This window comes from Nycticebus coucang, chromosome 18, assembly GCF_027406575.1.
Source record: "Nycticebus coucang isolate mNycCou1 chromosome 18, mNycCou1.pri, whole genome shotgun sequence".
NCBI lineage: Eukaryota > Metazoa > Chordata > Mammalia > Primates > Lorisidae > Nycticebus > Nycticebus coucang.
This window is the reverse complement of record NC_069797.1, coordinates 56,167,280-56,182,412: the sequence shown is the minus strand read 5'-3', so window position 1 is coordinate 56,182,412 and position 15,133 is coordinate 56,167,280. Positions and strand designations below refer to the sequence as shown.

The window sequence follows — 15,133 nt, the reverse complement described above, 5'->3', positions numbered from 1 at the left end:
GTTACATCGATCTATGAATTATATGTTTCTCCTAAATGGGTATGGTGACTCAAACCTCTAATCTTACCACTTTGATAGGCAGAGGCAGGAGGATTGCTTTAGATAAAGAGTTTTGAGATCAACCTTAGCAACAAACAAGACCCTGACTATATTAAATAATAGAAAAATTAACCAGGTGTGGTGGCACACACATGTAACCCCAGCTACTTGGGAGGCTGAGGTGGGAGGATTGCTTTAGCCCAAGAGTAGTTTTGAGGCAGCAGTGAGCTATGGTGATGCCATTGCACTTTAGCCCAAGGCAACAAACAGAGGGACTTATCTCAAAACAAAAATATTCTCTCCTATTGCTCTCTGATTCCTTGTATATGTATGTTTTTAATAGCAAAAGCCAAATTCACAATGGATTTGGACTCAGATGAAGATTTCTCAGATTTTGATAAAGAAACAAATCAAGACGAAGATTTTGTCCTGTCAGATGCTAGTCCACCAAAAACCAAAACTTCCCCAAAGTAAGTATGTTATGTGGACTATTTCCTGATTGTTTTTTAATAGTAGATGATATATTGTTTGTTATTCAACACATTATTTTATTTTAACATAACAAAGAGAAAGTTTAGAGCACTTACAAAGAGAGTTGAAAATATGTCCCTCTCACGAAGAAGAAAAGATGAGAGAGACCTATTTGATGTATTTAGAATTGATTGTCACGTTTTTTTTTTATTCTAGACATACTGACAAAGAACAGAAGCCACAGAAGAGTGCCATGTCAGGTATGTATTTAAATAAAAGTAGTGAGACATCTACCCTATTGGGACACTTTGATCCAACTGGGTTCTAATCCTGGCTATGTTATACAAATGCTTTCATTGAAAATAATTTTGATATTTTGTTAGTATTATGTTGATGTCGTTCATTAGGTTTAGTTTTGTACATAAACACATTCTATATTCGATACATTAAAACTAATCCTATTGCTTGTCAGATACTGTACTAGGTCCTAGAGATAAAAAAGAAATTAAAACTGTTCTCACAAGGCCAGATGTGGTGGCTCACTCACACCTGTATTCCTAGCACTGTAGGAGGCTGAGGTGGGTTGATCACCTGAACTCAGGAGCTCAAGACCAGCCTGAGCAAAAGTGAGACCCCATCTCTACTAGAAAAGTAGCTTGGTGTTGTAGAGGGAGCCTGTAGTCCTAGCTAGTCAGGAGGCAAGAGGATCATTTGATCCCAAGATTTGAGGTTGCTCTGAACTATGACACCACAGCATTCTACCCAGAGCAACAAAGTGAGACTGTCTCAAAAAAAAAAGAAAAAAACTGTTCTTGCTGACAAGGAATTCAGAAATTAAAACAAAGTTGTAAGATTGTATTTTAAATATTCCAGAAAAGTCACAGGTGTAGTTTATTTGTTGGTTTGGTTTCTTTTTTCTTTTTTCTTTTTTGAGACATAGTCTTACTTTGTCAACCTCAATAGAGTGCAATGGTGTCATAGCTCACAGCAACCTCCAACTTTTGGGTTCAAGTGATCCTTTTGCCTCATTTTTTTTTTTTGTAGAGACAGAGTCTCACTTTATGGCCCTCGGTAGAGTGCCGTGGCCTCACACAGCTCACAGCAACCTCCAACTCCTGGGCTTAAGCGATTCTCTTGCCTCAGCCTCCCGAGTAGCTGGGACTACAGGCACCCGCCACAGCACCCGGCTATTTTTTGGTTGCAGTTTGGCCGGGGGCCGGGTTTGAACCCGGTATATGGGGCTGGTGCCTTACCCACTGAGCCACAGGCGCCGCCCCTTTTGCCTCATTTTTTTATTTTTACTAGAGACCAGTTCTCCCTCTTGCTCATGCTGGTCTCAAACTCATGACCTCAAGCAATCCACCCACTTTGGCCTCCCAAAGTGCTCGGATTATAGGCATGAGCCACCACACCCAGCCTTACAAGCATAGTTTTTAGATAGTAATTCATAGCAGAGACAAAGCAGTACATAGATTTTCATGCATTGCTTATAAGTGTTGTCTACCTTTGCATCTGAAGAAAAGAACCTTGAGGCTGATGATAAAGACAATGTACAACTTTCTTCAAGCCCTTCTGCTTCTGATTTCTCAGCTGAAACTGAAAGTATAAACCCAGATTCTAAAAAGAAGGTGACAGTGAAGAAGACAGCAGCAAAAAGTAAGCCTATATCTTTGAGATGGTTTAATATTGGAATTAACTGGTTTCTACAACTCAATTTCAATTTTAATTTCCAAAACTTACTATTGATGTTGAAATGAAACCTTTTCCAAATGGAAGCAGTTTCTCTTAGTATTTTATAATTAAAATTGGTAGTCAAAAGGTTTCAAATCATGTTTCTCAGAATACTACTTTTTTTTTTTTTTTTTTTTGAGACAGTCTCACTATGTCACCCACGGTAGAGTGTTGTGGCGTCACAGCTCACAGCAACCTCAAACTCTTGGGCCTGAGCGATTCTCTTGTCTCAGGCTTCCTAGTAGCTGGAACTACAGGCGCCAGCCACAATGCCTGGCTAATTTTGTTGTTGTTGCAGTTGTCATTGTTGTTTAGCTGACCCAGGCCAGGTTCCAACCTGCTAACCTCGGTGTATGTGGCTGGTGCCACAACCATTGTGCTAAGGGGGCTGAGCCTCATAATACTACATTTTATCTACCTCATTTCTGTGACAGGGATAGTATTTATAAGCAGTTGCAAATAGTTAAAATGAAACATTTTTTGAAAAATGAATGCTTAACAATACTTTGCACAATAGCTAATACCAGCATATTGGGGAGGCCAGGAGTTTAAAACCAGCCTAGGCAACATAGTGAGATGTTCCCATCTTTACAAAAAATAATTTTTAAAAAAATTAGCCAGGCAAGGCCAGACAAGGTGGCTCATGCCAGTAATCTAGCACTTTGGGAGGCCAAGGCAGGTGGATTCCTTGAGCTCGGGAGTTTGAAACCAGCCTGAGCCAGAGTGAGACTCCATCTCTACTAATAATAGAAAAACTAGCTGGGCAGGTACTTGGGAGGTCAAGGCAAGAGAATCACTTGAGCCCAAAAGTTTGAGGTTGCTGTGACCTATGACACCATGGCACTCTACCAAGGGTGACAAAGTGAGACTGTTTCAAAAAAACGAAAAAAAAAAAAAATTAGCCAGGCTTACCCCTGTAATCCCAACTATTCAGGTGCCTGAGATGAAAGGATCACTTGAGCCCAGGAATTTAAGGCTACAGTGAGCTATGATCATACAACTGCACTCCAGCTTAGGCAAAAAAATAAAAACTTTGGCTTGGTGCCCATAGCTTAGTTGGTAGGACACTGGCAACATATACCCAGGCTGGTGGGTTCGAACCCAACCCAGGCCAGCTAAACAACAGTGACAACTGCAATAAAAAAAAATAGCCGGGCATTGTGGGGGCACTGGTAGTTCCAGCTACTTGGGAAGCTGAGGCAAGAGAATCACTTGAGCCCAAGAGTTTGAGGTTGCTGTGAGCTGTGACGCTACAGTACTCTACCAAGAGCGACATAATGAGACTCTGTCTCAAAAAAAAAATAAAAACTTTGATTCTCCAATGTTTTTTCAGCTCTTTTTAGATTGTCTTCTCCTGTGTCAAATTTATGGACATCAGGTTGCTAAAAAATGTTCACTATGAAAAATTCATCCATGGGCCGTGCCTGTGGCTCAGTGAGTAGGGCGCCAGCCCCATATACCGAGGGTGGAGGGTTCAAACCCAGCCCCGGCCAAACTGCAACAACAACAAAAAAATAACCGGGCATTGTGGCAGGCACCTGTAGTCCCACCTACTTGGGAGGCTGAGGCAAGAGAATTATCTAAACCCAGGAGTTGGAGGTTGCTGTGAGCTGTGATGTCATAGCACTCTACTGAGGGTGATAAAGTGAAACTCTGTCTCAAAAAAAGATTTTTTTTTTCATCCAAGAGTGCCAATGATAAATTACCTGTGTTGATTTGCAGGTCAGTCTTCTACCTCTACCACTGGTGCCCAAAAAAGGGCTGCTCCAAAAGGAACCAAAAGGAATCCAGCCTTGAATTCTGGTGTCTCTGAAAAGCCTGATCTTGCCAAAACCAAGAATCAACGCAAAAGAAAGCCATCTACTTCTGATGATTCTGACTCTAGTTTTAAGAAAATTATTTCTAAAGCAGTCACAAGCAAAGTGAGTATTCTAGTTAGTCCTTTTGCTATAGATGTTCTGAAACAGAGCTCAGCCTTTGTTCTTAATAACTTGGCATATTTTTAAGAAATTCAATTTAAATCTCATAACCCATTAGCTTTTATTGTATGTAGTTTAGTTGTAACAAAGTTAAATATCCCACTTAATTAGTCAGTTGGGAGAGTTGGCCTTATATCTGCTCCTTACTTCTTGGTAGAAGGTAGAAAACTTGAATTGTAGTCTGATAAATTTTTTTACACTGGAATGATGCTGTCAGGTTTACATTGCACAAATTACCTGGACTTTTTTTCTTGTAGAAACCCAAGGGGGAGAGTGATGACTTCCACCTGGATTTTGACTCAGCAGTGTCTCCTCGGGGAAAATCCAGACGGGCAAAGAAACCTATAAAGTATATCGAAGAGTCAGATGAAGATGATCTATTTTAAAATGTGAGATGATTATTTTAAGTAACTGTTTTACTGAGCCCAAGACTGGTTTTAAAGTCATCTGAAGCTCTTAATTTCCTCCCCTCTGAATTTAGTTTGGAGAAGGCATTTTCAATAAAAGACCATCAAAGTAGAGTTAAGTGGAGCCCCAGTATCCGTTAGCTTTCGGTAATACTGTTGAAATAGTGACCATCTCAAAGGCATTGTTTTCTTTTCTGCTTTGTCAATGTTTTGAGTCTGTTTTGTCTTTAAAGCCTGATGTTAAGCTTTTCTGGGCAGCATAAATTGTTTATTGACCCATTCAATTAAGTTCAAACTATATAGCACTTTGGTTTAAAAGTGTCAGTCTGCCTTAATTTTCAGTAAATATGAGATAGACTATAATTAATTGTTTTATCTTAGTTTTACAAGTAATTATCAGATAGAACTTTATAGTTCTAGTACAAATACTCTATGCTCAAACTTTTATGTGCTGAATTTTGTTGAAGCAATGAGAAATTGCTCATATCCTTCTGAATGTCAACAGAGGCTAAAAAGCAAAATAACTTTGGCTGTTTCTGTATAACCTCAACACAGTCAGCAGGATGAAGATAATTAGACCACTTATGTGACTATTCAACTCTTGGCTTATCCCTCTGCCTCTGAGTCTGAATCTCCCAAAGAGAGAAACAAGTTTCTAGGCGAGACTGGATTCCATAAGACTGAAGACAACGTTTGCTCCAAGATCTAACGTATTGTATCAATTCTAAGCAGTAACCTGTTAGCTCCATTTGGGGAATTTTCATGATTTTAATATGTAAACTGTTCAAGACATTTCTACATTTTTACATGTGTGTGCCCTGAGTGATGTTATCAATGTTTTTGTAAATATTTTCTCTTGTTTTTCTATGTAGCTTAATTCCAACAATTTTGTAGTTTAATAAAATATTCTAAATATTGCAAGCCACTGAATGCCTTTTTTTTAATCCACATATATACCCTTTTCCTTACATTAAAACATAGCCTTCGTTTCTTTCTTTTTTTTGAGACAGAGTTGTGTTGAGACAGAGTTATGTTGCCCTTGGTAGAGTACTATGGCGTCACAGCTCACAGCAACTTCAAACTCTTGGGCTCAAGCGATTCTCTTGCCTCAGCCTCCCAAGTAGCTGGGACTACAGGTGCCTACCACAACACCTGGTTATTTTAGAGATGAGGTCTCACTCTGGCTCAGGCTGGTCTTGAACCTGTGAGCTCAGGTAATCCACCAGCCTCAGCCTCCCAGAGTGTTGGGATCAATCACAGGCGTAAGCCATTGCTCCTGGCCATTTCCTTTTTTTAAAAGATTCCTTACTTTAACAATTATTTTGATAACCTAAGTCAACTACTTGATAGTGTCAGTAAATTGCTGATCCATTTAGAAAAAATGATTTTAGAAAATCCAATTACTACCTCACATGTTACATCAAAATTAAATTCAAATACGCTAAATATTTAAATATCAAAGACAAAACTATTGAGTGACTCCTGGGCTCAAGGAGTAGGACGCCAGCCCCATATACTGGAAGTGGTGGGTTCAAGCCTGGCCCCAGCCAAAAACTACAAAAAAAAAAAAACAGTTACAAAAAAAGAAATCTTAAGTTATAAAGGAATGAACTAAACATATCCCCAAGAGTAGTGTTGACAAAGATATGGAGAAATTAATCCTTTCAAAGAAATCTGGACAAAAAGGCTGAGCTTTTGGCCTAAAATTCTCACTTTAAGGAATTTAGTTCAAGAGAAGAATAGAAAAAAAAAAGAGAAAAATAGAAAACTAAGTATGAGCTAACAAATTAGAAAAATTAGCCAGGCTTGGTGGTACATACCTATAGTCCCACCTACTGGGGAGGCTGGGGCAGGAGGATCCTGTGAGTCCAGGAGTTTGAGGTTGCAGTGGGCTATGATGATGCACTACATTCTAGCCTGGACAACAAAGTGAGACCCTGTCTCAAAAAAAAAAAAACCAACTATGTAAACACAAACATGGATACATGTAGAAGGAAATCTAAAAAAGATTAGTGGGTTTCATCAGTATCAATGCCCTAGTTTTGATATAATTTTGCAAGATTGGGGGAAAGTGGGCAAAGTGTACAAGAGCTGTCCTAAAATTGCTTATGAATCAACAGTTATCTCAAAACCACATACCAAGATGTTTATTGAAGTATTTGTAATAAAATGGAAATCAACCTAAAGGACCACACACAACAATAGGACATTGGCCGGGCATAGTGGCTCACGCCTGTAATCCTAACATTCTGGGAGGCTGAGGCAAGTGAACCACCTGAGCAAGAGTGAGACCCGGTCTCTACTAAAAATAGAAAAACTAGCTAGGCATTGTGGCAGGTGCCTAAGTCCCAGTTATTCAGGAGGCTAAGGCAAGAGGATTGCATGAGACCAAGAGTTTGAGGTTGCTGTGAGCTGTGACACCAGAGCACTCTACCAAGGATGACAAAGTGAGACTGTTAAAAAAAAATTCCTTAGCTTATAAAATTATAGATTCTCAGTAGGTCTTGGGTGGGGCCTGAGGTTCTGCATTACTAACAAGTTCCCAAAAGATGCTTGGCTTTTCCAAGTAGGATCCACTGCATCCTGGTAAACCACAGTGCAAACTACATACCAGTGCTTCTCATTGTGGATCAGCACTAAGTCAGCATCACCTGGAAGCTTGTTAGAAATTGAAATGACCTGAGCCCACCCCAGAACCACTGAACACTGATTTAACAAGTTAAATCTGATGTACACTAAAGTTTGAGAACCACTGCTATGCACTTCAAAAGGTATATTGCAAGTTGCCCCAAAATGTCACCTGCTTTCTACTGGGTCAATGAGATTTGGGGATAGTTTTTGTTTTCTTTGTACTTTACTATAATTTATAAACATAGCAAATTAACATTTTCTTTCAAAATGAAAATAACTCATTTATTTTCTGGTTATAAAAGTAACATGGATTATAGTTCTAATATGATGCTGGACTGTACAATGCCAGGAATTGACTGCAAGTGTTTTTTTTTCTTTCACCCATATGCCATACCACTGCAAGACTAAGCAGGATGTCTGTGGCCTATGTCAAAAAACCTCAGAACCTTCTGGTATCTAAAGAACCCAGGATGACTGACTTAGGAGAGTAGATATGTCAGTCTCAGTTCCAAGTGCTGCTGATAGTCACATAGAGGGTGGCGCCTATGCCTCAAAGGGGTAGGGCGCCAGCCAAAAACTGCAAAAACAAACAAAAAAGTGATAATAAAGTCACATAGAGTTCCTCTTCTTAACTTAGGAATTGTTCACTTGATCCTCTTCCATTAGAAAGGCTGACTTTTCCAATCTGGTCCTAAAACTATTAATAGAAGACAGTCGTGGGCCGTGCCTGTGGCTCAGTGAGTAGGGCCCCGGCCCCATATGCCGAGGGTGGCGGGTTCAAACCCAGCCCCGGCCAAACTGCAACAAAAAAAATAGCCAGGCATTGTGGCGGGCACCTGTAGTCCCAGCTGCTCGGGAGGCTGAGGCAAGAGAATCGCGTAAGCCCAAGAGTTAGAGGTTGCTGTGAGCTGTGTGACACCACGGGCACTCTACCAAGGGCGGTACAGTGAGACTCTGTCTCTACAAAAAAAAAAAAAGACAGTCGTGTCCATCACAAGAAGCAGCTTAATCCCAAATCTGCTGCTCTAGAAATGTTCGAATTTAAATAGCAGTTCCTTGCTGATACAGTGTTTACTCGAAGGCATTGGACTGCCTTGTCATACAATTGTTCTTATAATGTGTACTTTTTATTTCAGGCAATGTTCATGAGTGAACTATTGATAAAAGACACAAATCTAGGGAAAGTTAGTGTCACTGCCTTGCAAATAAAAATAATTTATCCCTGGGTGGCGCCTGTGGCTCAGTGAGTAAGGCACCAGCCCCATATACCAATGGTGGCAGGTTCAAACCTGGCCCCGGCCAAACTGCAACAAAAAATAGCTGGGCGTTGTGGCGGGCGCCTATAGTCCCAGCTACTTGTGAGGATGAGGCAAGAGAATCGCCTAGGCCCAAGAGCTGGAGGTTGCTGTGAGCTGTGACACCACGGCACTACCGAGGGCGACAAAGGGAGACTGTCTCTAAAAAAAAAAATGATAATTTATCCACACATGGCAACTTAGCAATAAATAACAGCACTGTAGAACAGATTCATGAAACAACTTGCCTACAAGTAAAGATATGTTGCAACATTTGAAATATTTAATTAGAAAATACAGAAAATTGTTGAATTTTGCTAATCTCTTCAGTTGTGAGGAATTAAAATGCTCCAAGTTGGATGGGCACAAGTTCACTTGTGGGTACCACCAGGAAGCTTTCACCACTTAATTTTTTTTTTTTTGAGACAGAGTCTCACTTTGGTGAGTCTCACTCTACCTTTGGTAGAGTGCCTTGGTGTCACAACTCACAGCAACCTCAAACTCTTGGTTTTAAGCAATTCTCTTGCCTCAGCCTCCCAAGTAGCTGGGACTACAGGCGCCCGCCACAACGCCGGACTATATTTTGTTGCAGTTACCATTGTTGTTTAGCTGGCCCAGGCTGGGTTCAAACCTGCCAACTTTGGTGTAGGTGGCTGGCGCCATAACCACTGTGCTACAGATGCCAAGCCTTTACCACCTATTGATAGGTGCCCTCAGTAGGGACAATTTACCTATGGCGAGAAATGGAGGGACAGTTTGAAAAACTGCTGAGCTGTCACTAGAGTTCAACACAAAATCACCTTCACAGCCTTTGCCATCAGTTCTCAACTACATCAAAGTTTATGTTCTTGGGATAACTAAAGAGGAGGTGAGGATTTTCATTAAAGCATCTTGAGAGTCTTGCATATTTTATTGCTATGCTTGTATAACCTTCAGATGTAAAAAGCTCCCAAGTTTTGCAGCCCACCAGCCAATTTGCATAAGGTTGGAAAATTGTAACTCCTGGGGGCCCATGAGGCGCCGGCGAGCCGTTGGAGCCCGGAGCAGCCGAGTGGGGCCGGCGGAGCCCAACCGCTGAGGCAGAGGCTGAACGTCTTGAGGAGGTCTCCATGGCATTTATGGGGAGCACCGTAGATTTTTGTCTACGGCAATGAATCTTTGGGGCCAGCAGGATGCAGCATATTTTCAACATGAAGTTGACAAACCTTCTAGCAAGCTCCTGCCAGCTCTGGCCCTCTTCACAGGTAGAGGCTGAATCTTTCCAAGTGGCTGCCCAGCCTGGAGGGAGCTGTCTTCCCATGATGTTCCCTGGGGACAGGTCTCCTCAACTTTCTCCACAAAATGGTGGGATCCCAGCCATCATCGTGTAGAGGACCACCAAGAGGCTGCACACGTCCATCTCTAATCCATCATATTCCTGGTACATGAACATTTCTGGAGCAGAAAAATAGGGTGTTCTGCAAAAGGTGTCCAGCTTCTTACCGTCATCAAATATCGTGGCGAAGCCAAAGACAGCCAATTTTACATTATCATTGGCATCTAATAGGATGTTGTGGGGCTCCAGGTCCCGGTAGATGATCTGCTCCTTGTGACAGTATTGTACAGCAGACAGGATCTGTCAAAATTTGTCTCTGGATTCCTCCTCCTTCATGTGGTCCTTTCGAAAATGCACTTGGAAAGGTCTCTGCTGCTGGTATGTTCAGTTATTAAGTATAGGGGTGTCCTCAGTATCAAAGACATCAAACAGCTACAGGATGTTTGGATGATTCAGAATCTTCATAGTGTCAATCTCTGAATAGAGACTTTTGAGGCTGAAGGGAAAAGGGCCCAGAGATAATTTTGATGGCCATATCAGACCCATTTGGAAGGTGCTGGGCAAGCATCACCCTGGCAAAGCTGCCCTAGCTAGTGGTTCTGAGGAGTTTATAGTCCCAAAGGACCTCCTCATCCAAAGACTTGGAGGCCAACCCCTACTTTCTGGTCACCTGACTACTCTAACTCCATAGGCTACACTAAGTAAATAATGGTTCAGAGGAATGTGTGTAGTCCATAAGGACCTCTTTGTCTAAAGAGGTGGAGGCCAAGGCCTGCTGCCTGGTCACCTGACCACCCTGACTCTACTTGGCTACACTAAGTAATGAATGAACAATACCAACTATACTAACTAGGGTTCGAATACTAATAACAGTAAGTCTGTGAATTACGCTAACAATACTAGTCACACTAACTCTATGAACTAGGCCAACAATACTAATAAACACTAACTAGGCTAAGAAGACTATGAATACTAATTATATGAACTAGGCCAACAACGCTAATAAGTAATACCAACTAGGCTAAGAATACTATCTACACTGTGCTAACAATGCTAACAAACAATACTAACTGTGCTAACTACAATAACAAGGAAAATACACTCTAGTTATGGTCAAAGTTCATAGTTCACCAAAAGCAGCTTCCTGGGATATAAAGACCACAGACCCAGGTCTAGACAGGTATATATATAGGTTGTAGCTTCAATGGCTCTTTATTAGGTTAGAGCAATAAGAATGCCAGTTATGGCTGGAACAACCCACAGTGGTTTTTGTTTTTTTTTTTGTCACAAGAACATTTCCTCTTTAATAGAAAAACAAGTTCTTTTTGCTTATATGGGTTATAGATATTGATATTTATCATAAATTTAAACCTGTACAATGCTTCAGTTACTTTTTCATTCATAGTTTGAAAATCTGTAAGAATTTTGTGTTTTTAAAGATCTCATAATATCTATACCTGGAATATTCAAATTCTTTTTCTTTAAATTCTGACTGGTGTCAGAATGATGAAAATATAGCTGCTGTCATGATATTATAAAAAAAAAGAAAATTGTAACTCCTAATACCAACATCTCTAGACCAACAATCAAGTAGCTATGAAAAACACAAATAGGAATCAGAAAAAAGTAAGCCAGGGTGGCGCCTGTGGCTCAAAGGAGTAGTGCGCTGGCCCCATATACTGGAGGTGGTGGGTTCAAACCTAGCCCTGGCCAAAATCTACAAAAAAAAAAGCAAGCCAAAGCCAAGCTGTCTTCAGATATGGAATTATTTTTACTGATCCAATGAACAGCAAGATTCCAAAGATCCTGATGCCACTAGTCCACATAAAGCCATCTTTGGTTTTCCATGAAGGCTACAACTATCAACTGCAGGAGAATGTAGGCAGAAATGTATGACCCAGGAGGATAAGCAGACAAGAGTAATCCTGTTGGCTCTGTCAGCAGTTGTAGCCCACACTGCATTGCTGTGACAACACTTAACCTCTTTAGTTCACTTTCCAAGGACTGAAGTTGTCCAGGAAACAGGCTACAGGTCCTTTGCTTGGGCTGCAACTTTTGTTAATAATATTTGTATAGTGCATAAGAGTCCCTTCTGACTGAAGGCTATAACCCAACTATAGCACAAGACTATGGGGAAAGGGCCAAGGAAGGGGAAGGGAGGGAGGAGGTTTTGGTGGAGGGAGGGTAATGGGTGGGGCCACATCTACAGTGCATCTTAGAATGGGTACAGGCGAAACTTACTAATGCAGAATACAAATGCCTACATACAGTAACTAAGAAAATGCCATGAAGGCTATGTTGAACAGTTTGATGAGAATATTTCAGATTGTATATGAAACCAGCACATTGTACCCCTTGATTGCACTAATGTACACAGCTATGATTTAACAATAAAAATAAATAAATTAAAAAAAAAACTTGCAGAAAACCACAATATGGTAAATTAAAAAAAAAAAAAAGAGTCCCTTCTGACGCAGTAGATGGTTTTTTTTTGTAGAGACAGAGTCTCACTGTACCGCCCTTGGGTAGAGTGCTGTGGCGTCACATGGTTCACAGCAACCTCTAACTCTTGGGCTTACGTGATTCTCTTGCCTCAGCCTCCAGAGCAGCTGGGACTACAGGCGCCCGCCACAACGCCCAGCTATTTTTTTGTTGCAGTTTGGCAGGGGCTGGGTTTGAACCCTCCACCCTCTGCATATGGGGCCGGCGCCCTACTCACTGAGCCACAGGCGCCGCCCGTAGATGGTTTTTAATAACTGGAGAATCACAGTATGAATAATGAAGTCACAAAATGAATATGAGTAGGAAATGGTGACCAATATTCCTTCTAAGTGATACGCTGAGCCCAATGTTAGACCTGTCATGATCTCAGATTCTTGTGGGCTTTTTTGTTTTTGAGACAGAGTCTTGCTCTGTCACCAGACCACAGTGCAATGGTATCCTCAAAGCTTGCTGCAACCTCAAATTCCTGGGCTTAAGCAATCCTCCTGTCTCAGCCTCCCAAGTAGCTGGGACCACAGGCATGCACCCTCACACCCAGCAAATTTTTCTGATTTTCTTTTTTTTTTTTTTTTTTTTTTTGGCCAGGGCTGGGTTTGAACCCGCCACCTCTGGCATATGGGGCCGGCGCCCTACTCCTTGAGCCACAGGTGCCGCCCCTGATTTTCTTTTAGAGAGACAAGGTCTTGCACTTGCTCAGGCTAGTCTTAAACTCCTGGTCTCAAGCAATCCTCCTACCTGGGCCTCCCCAAGTGCTAGGATTACCGGCATGAGTCACCACACCCAGACTTTTTTGTATTTTTATTCATGAAACCTACTTAAAAGACCTAAGAAGTCACCCACCAGTAAGATCTGGAATTGACCAGAATGTGCACTGAAGCTACTGGGAATAGATTTTTTTTTTTTTTTTGTAGAGACAGAGTCTCACTTTATGGCCCCTGGTAGAGTGCCGTGGCCTCACACAGCTCACAGCAACCTCCAACTCCTGGGCTTAAGCGATTCTCTTGCCTCAGCCTCCTGAGTAGCTGGGACTACAGGCGCCCGCCACAACGCCCCGCTATTTTTTGGTTGCAGTTCAAGGGCCGGGTTTGAACCTGCCACCTTCGGTATATGGGGCCGGCGCCTTACCGACTGAGCCACAGGCGCCGCCCGGGAATAGATTTTTTTTTTTTTTTTTTTTTGTAGAGACAGAGTCTCACTGTACCACCCTCGGTACAGTGCTGCGGCGTCACACGGCTCACAGCAACCTAACTTTTGGGCTTACGCGATTCTCTTGCCTCAGCCTCCCTAGCAGCTGCGACTACAGGCGCCCGCCACAACGCCCGGCTATTTTTTTTTTTGGTTGCAGTTTGGCCAGGGCTGGGTTTGAACCCACCACCCTCGGCATGGGGCCGGCGCCCTACTCACTGAGCCATAGGCACCGCCCCGGGAATAGATTTTTGATACACCATGGGGGAGCATTGGTGAATCCAGCCTTGAAGTCCACTCCATGGAACAGGAGTTTAAGCTCAATGGTAAAATGGCTACATTACCATTTGTATCAAAATTACATGCTTCGTAATTGTCTTTGCTTGGCCAGATAGTCTATGAAGACTAAAAATGAGAACACAAAAACCTATCTTTGATAAATTACAAAGTGGAAAGGTGGAGAGCTCTGGCAGACACCGCATTAACTAAGTGATCAAATCTGGCACATGAATAACGAGACTAAATGACTTAATGTGCTCCTGATGTGATGCAATGGGAAACATACATCATCACCCATGTAGCAGTCTTGCCAAAAAGACTTAACCTGAACCTAATAACGAGTGAACAATTAGACAAATTGAGTTATAAAACAAATTCCCACTGAAAGGAGTGAGCTTGGAGACTGCCACTAAAAAAGCAGAATCAATTACAAGAAAAGAAGCAGGCTGGGCACAGTGGCTCATACCTGTAATCCCAGCTCTTTGGGAGGCTGAGCTGGGCAGATAGCCTGAGCTCATCAGTTTGAGACCAGCCTGAGCTAGAGGGAGACCCCATCTCTAAAAATAGCCAGGCAGGGGCGGCGCCTGTGGCTCAGTCCATAGGGCACCAGCCCCATATACCGAGGGTGGCGGGTTCAAACCCGGCCCCGGCCAAACTGCAACCAAAAAAAAAAATAGCCGGGCGTTGTGGCGGGCGCCTGTAGTCCCAGCTACTCGGGAGGCTGAGGCAAGAGAATCGCTTAAGCCCAGGAGTTGGAGGTTGCTGTGAGCTGTGTGAGGCCACGGCACTCTACCGAGGGCCATAAAGTGAGACTCTGTCTCTACAAAAAAAAATAGCCAGGCAGGGTGGTGTCTGTGGCTCAAAGGAGTGGGGTGCCGGCCCCATTTTTGGAGCTGGCAGGTTCAAACCCAGGCCCAGCCAAAAACTGAAAATAAATAAACAAATGAAATAAAAATAGCTGGCGTTGTGGCGGGCGCCTGTAGTCCCAGCTACTTGGGAGGCTGAGGCAAGAAAATCACTTGAGCCCAAGAGTTAGAGGTTGCTGTGAGCTATGACGCTAGGGAACTCTACTGAGGGCAACAAAGTATGACTGTCTCAAAAAAAAAAAAAGCAGGCTCAGTGCCTGTGGCTCAAGCGGCTAAGGCACCAGCCGCATACACCTGAGCTGGCGGGTTCAAATCCAGCCCGGGCCGGCCAAACAACAAAGACGGCTGCAACCAAAAAATAGCTGTGTGTTGTGGCGGGCGCCTTAGTCCCAGCTACGTGGGAGGCGGAGGCAGGAGAATCACTTGAGCCCAG

At 42.5% G+C, this 15,133-nt stretch overlaps 1 protein-coding gene across 1 annotated transcript in view; it reads left to right on the top strand.

The window, feature by feature from the left end:
• The window catches only part of TOP2A (DNA topoisomerase II alpha), a 35,168-nt gene extending 29,628 nt beyond the window's left edge, over positions 1-5,540 (top strand). Inside the window, exons 31-35 of the mRNA XM_053570852.1 lie at positions 383-509; positions 727-770; positions 2,029-2,166; positions 3,964-4,163; positions 4,478-5,540. Coding sequence (XP_053426827.1) covers positions 383-509; positions 727-770; positions 2,029-2,166; positions 3,964-4,163; positions 4,478-4,606 — 638 coding nt within the window. The 3' untranslated portion in view covers positions 4,607-5,540. The remainder of the gene's footprint in view (positions 1-382; positions 510-726; positions 771-2,028; positions 2,167-3,963; positions 4,164-4,477) is intronic.
• Positions 5,541-15,133: the final 9,593 nt, after the last annotated feature.